This window comes from Anolis carolinensis, chromosome 2 (assembly GCF_035594765.1).
Source record: "Anolis carolinensis isolate JA03-04 chromosome 2, rAnoCar3.1.pri, whole genome shotgun sequence".
Taxonomy (NCBI): domain Eukaryota; kingdom Metazoa; phylum Chordata; class Lepidosauria; order Squamata; family Dactyloidae; genus Anolis; species Anolis carolinensis.
This window is the reverse complement of record NC_085842.1, coordinates 211,493,633-211,500,207: the sequence shown is the minus strand read 5'-3', so window position 1 is coordinate 211,500,207 and position 6,575 is coordinate 211,493,633. Positions and strand designations below refer to the sequence as shown.

The window sequence follows — 6,575 nt, the reverse complement described above, 5'->3', positions numbered from 1 at the left end:
ATAGTCTTTCCGTTTTGTGGCTGACACCGGAAGCGGAAGTGGTAGTGGGCAGGCGCTCTGGCCTACTATTGCCGAGCGTCTTGTCGTCTTGTTTCAGAACAAGGGAACTGGCCGGGAGAAAGGGGAAGAGAGCGGGAGATCATGGTGAGGAGGAAGATGAGGTCTTGGGAGTCGCCATTCCCGCAGCCTTGCCTTTCCTTGCTGGGGACGAGGAGGAGGGAAGGGTCTCGGGGCGAGAGGCAGCCCTAGGGGATCCCCAGTCCGGTTCCCTTCCCAGCCGAGCGAGCGCTCATGAGCTCCACTAGGCCCCCGAACCTTGCAGTGGCTGGCAAGGGGTCTCCTGGATGAAGACAGAGCCAGGCCCCTGCTTGGTGGTCAGTGGCTTTCCCAGGGTGCATCCACACTGTAGAATAAATGTAGTTTGACACTGCGTTGACGGCCATGGCTCCGTGCTATGGAATCTGTCGTTTCATAAGACCTTTAGCCTTCTCTGCCTAAAAGTGCTGGTACCCCACCAACTACAACTACAGTGATTCCATAGCATTGAATCTTGAAAATTGTGTCAAACTGCATTCATCCCATGCTTCTTCTCTGTCAGAGGGTTTTGCAGAGCCACTGACAGGTTTTTGGCTTTTAGGAAATCCCCTTCTGCAGTAGCCCCTACTTTTGTGAGTGCAGCATGCTCCCTAGAGTGGTGGCGCAATGGTTTAAGCCTTTGTGCTGGCTGGACTGCTGACCTAAAGGATGGGTTGCTGATCTGAAGGTTGCCGGTTCAAATCTGCGAGACAGGGTGAGCTCCCATCTGTCAGCTCTAGCTTGCAGGGGCATGAGAGGAGCTTCCCAGCAGGATGATAACACATCTGGGCATCCCCTGGGCAACTTCTCTGTAGACGGCCAATTTTCTCACATCAGAAGCAACTTGCAGTATGTTTGGAAGTCGCTTCTGACACGATTTTAAAAAAGCATGCTCCCTGGTAGGTATGCATAAGTCTGCAGTTTTTTTTATCATTATTATTTTGTAGAAATCAGTCTTGAAGTATGGGGGTGTATCAAATGTTACTACCTTAAATGTGTTTGCCATGTTTCATGTTTTCTGTCCTTTTGTGCAATTCAGGATGAATTTTCTGACCCGGATCTAGCTGTTTTGGGTGAGGAGTCCAAATCAGAGAATGGAGAGAATGCTCCAGTTTACTGCATCTGCCGCAAACCGGATATCAATTGTTTCATGATGTGAGTATGGCTGAGGGAAACAACACACAGTGGCAACATTTCATTGGAGAACAGTACATTCCCTGTATTCATGGGGGGTGTGTGTGTGCTGCATCTGCACCAGGCATGGGCAAACTCCAGCTCTCCAGTGTTTTGGACTTCACCTCCCAGAATTCCTAATAGCCAGTAACCTGGCTGGGATTTCTGGGAGCTGAAGTCCAAAATACTTGGAGGGCCAGATTTTGCTCATGCCTGATCTACACTGTAGAATCTGTGCAGTTTGAAACCACTTTAAATGCCATGGCGAATTTCTATGGATTCTGGTAGTTGTAGTTTCACACGGTCTTTCTTTAGCTCCCCCCTTCCCAAAATGCTGGTGCCTCACCAGACTACAACTCCTAGTATTCCATAGCATTGAACCATGGCAGAAAATGCGATGTCAGGCTGCATTAATTCTATAGGGTTGATGCACTCTTACGCAGATATGAGAGATTACAGATAATACTGAATCCGATTGAAATGAAGGGACTCTAGACTAAGAAACCCATAGAGTTGTCCTTGAGGCCCTAGTATATTCTTAGACAGAATGTGGAGAAATGAAGCAGGTCTCACAGATGCTGGACTTCTGGAAGTTGTGGGCTGGGGAAATTTAGATACCAAAATAATCTCTCAGTGCCCTAGGTGGAATTTGCTAGCTCAAATCCAGTTTTTGCAGTTTTGTTAGGCCCCAATAGGTTTGTGGTGGGAGATGCTTTTTGAAAGAATTATTCGGGAACCAAGTTCCCCTCTTTTTGCAGTACCCAAATCCACTCCTAGTTTTCCCTCCAGACTTTTCATTGTGGCAAACTAATTTTGTTTTTGATTTTTAAAACACTGGTCATTGCAAATTATTGCTGATCTATTTCGGTTCACCCAGAGATTTCCCTGTAGCTTCTAATCTACTTTTCCTCAATTTTCCTATAACACCGGATGCACCGAACCATTGCATTACAACAAAACAGGTTTTCTAGCAAGCCATCCTGTCCTGAAGCACCCAAATATAAAAGAAGCTTGTCTCGGAAATCCTCACTTTTCGCTTCCTTCCCATCCAAACTCCAGAGGCTGTGATCACTGCAATGAATGGTTCCATGGCCATTGTATTAACATTACTGAGAAGATGGCAAAGGCCATTCGGGAGTGGTACTGCATGCAGTGCAGAGGTGAGTTGAAAATCTAGATCAGGGCTTCTTCAAACTTTCCACTTGTGACCCCTTTCCACCTGGGAAATATTTATGTGACCCCAGGTATATATGTATATAAAATGGGGGTAGAAATCAAACATTTACTGATGATAAATCATCATTTTCAAGGCTTACTGAACTGGCTAATTCTCCTTTTTGTGGAGTATCGTTGAAGTATTTTCTGCAGAGTCCACTGTAAATACTACATGTTGTGGCATACCGATTTATGTAAATGGGTGGCCTTCAGAAACCTTTTGCTTTTTCCAATTTTTGTGTCCCAAAGATTGAGCTAAGGGGGCCCCATTTCCGGTCGGGCCACAGTTTAAGAAGCAGTAGTCTAGATTTTATTAGGACTGTGGGTAGACCTCTTAGTTCTGTACAAAGAACTCAAGGAGCAGTCGTGGATGTGCCCTTCAAACAACATCACTGGAAATCCTAGGTTTTTGCTTGCAAAATAAAATGTTACATTTTAAAATCATTTATTAAAAAACATGACAGTAAAAATGAAAATTAAATAGAGCATCTCAGATCTGAATTTTATTCGAAGGTTTTTTCCAATTGACTTTTTCCAATTGACTTTCCCCTCTAAAATCTTTTTCTAAATATCAGTTTTCTATTAAGGCTGCTTGGAATTATTCATCGTTCCCTTTATACTGACAGGCGCTTGAGGTTCAGGTGTTGGTGGTGGCCAGGAAGGCCACTGTAGTCCACACCTTAGTAACATCCAGAATGGACTACTGTAATGCACTCTACAGGGGGCTGCCTTTGAAGACAGTTAGGAAACTGCAGCTAGTGCAATGTTCGGCTGCCAGATTAGTAACTGGAGCTAGCTACAGGGAACATACCACACCCCTGCTGAAGAGCTCCACTGGCTTCCGATAAATTTCCAGGCTCAATTCAAAGTGCAGGTGATTATCTATAAAGCCCTATAAGGTTGGGGTCAAACCTATCTTCGTGACCACATCTCTTTCTATGAACCGACATGGGCTCTGAGATCAACAGGGGAGGCCCTTCTTTCAGTCCCACCACCATCTCAAGCACTGTTGGTGGGGACAAGAGAAAGGGTCTTCTCTGTGGCTCTGGAATGCCTTCCCTAGAGAGATTAGATTAGCTGCCACCCTTCAATCCTTCTGTTCCTGTCTGAACACATGGATGTTCAAGCAGGCCCTTGACATCGGGTCGGCTTAATGGGACCATACAAAGTTGACACTTGGCACTTTCTGAATTGATGACTGCTAGTTTTATTAACTGATGTTTTAAAATTTGTATTATTTGGACTTTTATGTTATATGTATTACAGGGGTTGTTATAATTTTATGTGACTTGTTTATGCTGTACTTACGTACTTTTTTTTACTTGCTGTATGTTATATGTTCACCTTGGAGTGCCTTTGCAAGCCACCCCCAGTCGCTTTGGGGAGGTGGTGGAGCGATATAAATAAAGTTTATTATTGTTATTAGTTTATTATAGTAAAATGGCTTGTGGAGATTGTATTAACCCTTTGTTGAGATATCTCCAGTGTACCCATGTTATCTTTTTCCTTGTTTTGAGGTACCACTGGAGTTGTTTGTTTTCTGTTTAGAATTTCATTCTCTTCTGATTGCACCAGATTGGTTTACTTTTAGAGACAGAAGTTTATCAATCAGTGCATTTAGACTAGACATTTTGAGCAGATCTTATCTAGATACGTGAAACTAAAATACCTAGACAGCTAAAAGGGACATTGGTGGAGGATAATGGGAACTGTAGAGAACACACTATTGCAGGAAAAGGGCATTTGCATTAGACAATTTTCTTTGTCAAGACTATGAAACGTGTGAGTGTTCTTAACTTTTTCTTCTTTCCCAGAGAGAGACCCAACACTTGAGATCCGGTATAGGCATAAAAAGTCAAAGGAGAAGGACCGTGAAGGTGATCGGGAACGTGCTGAGAAGGATGAGTTGCGTATGAAAGCACAGGAACTGGCACTGGAGCAAAGCCGAAGCTCAAAGGTGAAGTCTAATCATTGATAGGCAATGCAATTGAGTTGCTACTGCAATGTATGTGGCATTGCAATGGCGGAATATTGATAGAGAGCCTGAAGTGTTGGGTTCTAAGCATCCTTTAGAATTCTGGGGCAACTGCCGATTCCTAACAGTCAAAACTTTAACTGTTTTGTATCCTCTAGGTAAATACATTGCTCCAGTTTCTGTCTCTTCACATTGAACTATTCTTGTATTTGGTAGGCAGTGTGAAGGTGGAATTATTGGCTTCCGCCCGGTATTAATGGACAAAGATAAACCATTTTATGTGGGGGGGGGGGGGGGAGTTGAAGGGGGGAAAATCATTTCCCCCATTTTCACTGGTTATTCCCCCTCCCCCCTTCCCATTTCATAAACGATGGTTGTTTCCATGACGGTGACATGGATGGGAGGATAACAGGAAAAGAGGAACTGGTTTTACTCCTTCAAACCTCCCCCCCCCCACCTAAAATGGACTATCCTTCTCTGTTTAGCACCCCTTTTTGGTCCCCACCTAGATAATGAAACAAATTATTTTAGATGATCATACTGTAGCACATTGCATGTGGAGTTTAGCTATTCATTAGAAGTGTTCTTTTGTATGTGTTTTTGCTTTAATGTCTGCTTCTTTTGGCTTTTTTCTTATTTTCTACCTGAGTTGAACCACACTTGCCTCAGTAGCAAATCAGAATTTTTGCAACTTCAATGCAAATAAAATATTTTCTCCTCAAAGTACATCAGATATGATATTCAGTCTTCATGGCTGTTTTTCCAAAAACTCTTTATGCTTATCCCCCCCCCCCCCCCTCGGTCTTTAACTGGTAGCATGTTTTATTCAAAACAGATTTTCTGTTCAGAATTTGTCAGTTTGACTCTTGAAGTTGAAATGCTTGGGAAAATACAAGAACAAGGTTCGAATCTCCACTCAGCCATGAGCAACCCATTAGGTGACCTTTGGCAGGTTGCACTCTCTCAGCCTCAGAGGACGGCAATGGCAACCTTCCCTGAATTTTTTTTTGGCAAGCATACACCCTGTGATAGGGCTAGCCATGAGTCTGAAAGGATCTTGAAAGAACTATTAAAATAAATGCTAGCAGAAGAATTTTCCAAACATTTTAAAGCAGCATATGTTCCTTATTTTAAAAGAAATCTTTTAATTTAAAACAGCAGCATATGTTCCTTATTTTAAAAGAAATCTTTTAATTTAAAGCAGCAGCTTTAAAATGTTAGGCTGCATGCATTTCAGTTTCCTTCTCTTCTTGAACACATAATATTCTAACCCCCAGTAGCGAGAGATATCTGGCCAGATTTGACTCCAGAATTCATGCTCCCATGCCTCTCTTATTAACCTGGAGGCAAATGGTCTGAATTGGGCATCATTGTATGAGAAAATACTTTGCCAATCTGACTTTCAACTCAGTACAGATAGTCCCCAAGTTATGAACAAGATAGATTCTGCAGGTTTGTTCTTAAGTTGAATTTGTAAGTCAGAATAGGTACATTTTTAAGTGTAACCCTAGTCAAGTGTGTGTGTGTGTGTGTGTGTGTGTGTGTGTGTATATATATAGTTATAGTTATAGTTATGGATAGCCTAGGGGCTCTTCTGAAGAGTAATTTCCCTCACTTCCTGTTGTCTCACCCCCGTTCCTAACTATGAGTTGTTCGTAAGTTGGATATTTGTAGCTCGAGGACTTCCTGTATTAGGCTCAGGTATTGATCCTTTATTTCAGTTCTCACCAGCCTGTAAAGCAAAGATGTTATTTGTCAGAAATATTAGCTGGTGTCATCTTAGTTACTTCTAACTAGAGCAGTTCACATACAGGCAAGTGCCATTGATTCAATGGATTTGCTTTGGTCAAGACTAATCTTTTAAAAAAATTCAGACAGACCGATCTGTGGGTAGCTGTGAGCTGCAGACCTGTCTTTTTGTGTTCCTTTTGATTAGTTTAATCTTGATTTGTAATGTTGTTTGCTTTGTCTAAGCCAGTGGTTCCCAACCTTTGGTCCTCCAAGTGTATTAGACTTCAGCTCCCACAATTCCTAACAGCTGGAAACCTAGTTGGGATCTCTGGGAGTACAAAACACCCTGAGAACTAAAGATTGAGAACCACTGGTATAGGATTTACTGTGTTGTGTTTATAACCCT

At 42.6% G+C, this 6,575-nt stretch overlaps 1 protein-coding gene across 6 annotated transcripts in view; it reads left to right on the top strand.

Moving 5' to 3' along the window:
• cxxc1 (CXXC finger protein 1) overlaps positions 1 to 6,575 on the top strand; it is a 29,162-nt gene continuing 22,587 nt past the window's right edge. For all 6 annotated transcript variants that reach the window (XM_062971667.1, XM_008103572.3, XM_008103574.3 and 3 more), the window contains exons 1-4: positions 1 to 144; positions 1,115 to 1,230; positions 2,308 to 2,408; positions 4,278 to 4,420. In XM_062971667.1, the coding sequence (XP_062827737.1) occupies positions 142 to 144; positions 1,115 to 1,230; positions 2,308 to 2,408; positions 4,278 to 4,420 (363 nt within the window). In that variant the 5' untranslated portion in view covers positions 1 to 141. The remainder of the gene's footprint in view (positions 145 to 1,114; positions 1,231 to 2,307; positions 2,409 to 4,277; positions 4,421 to 6,575) is intronic.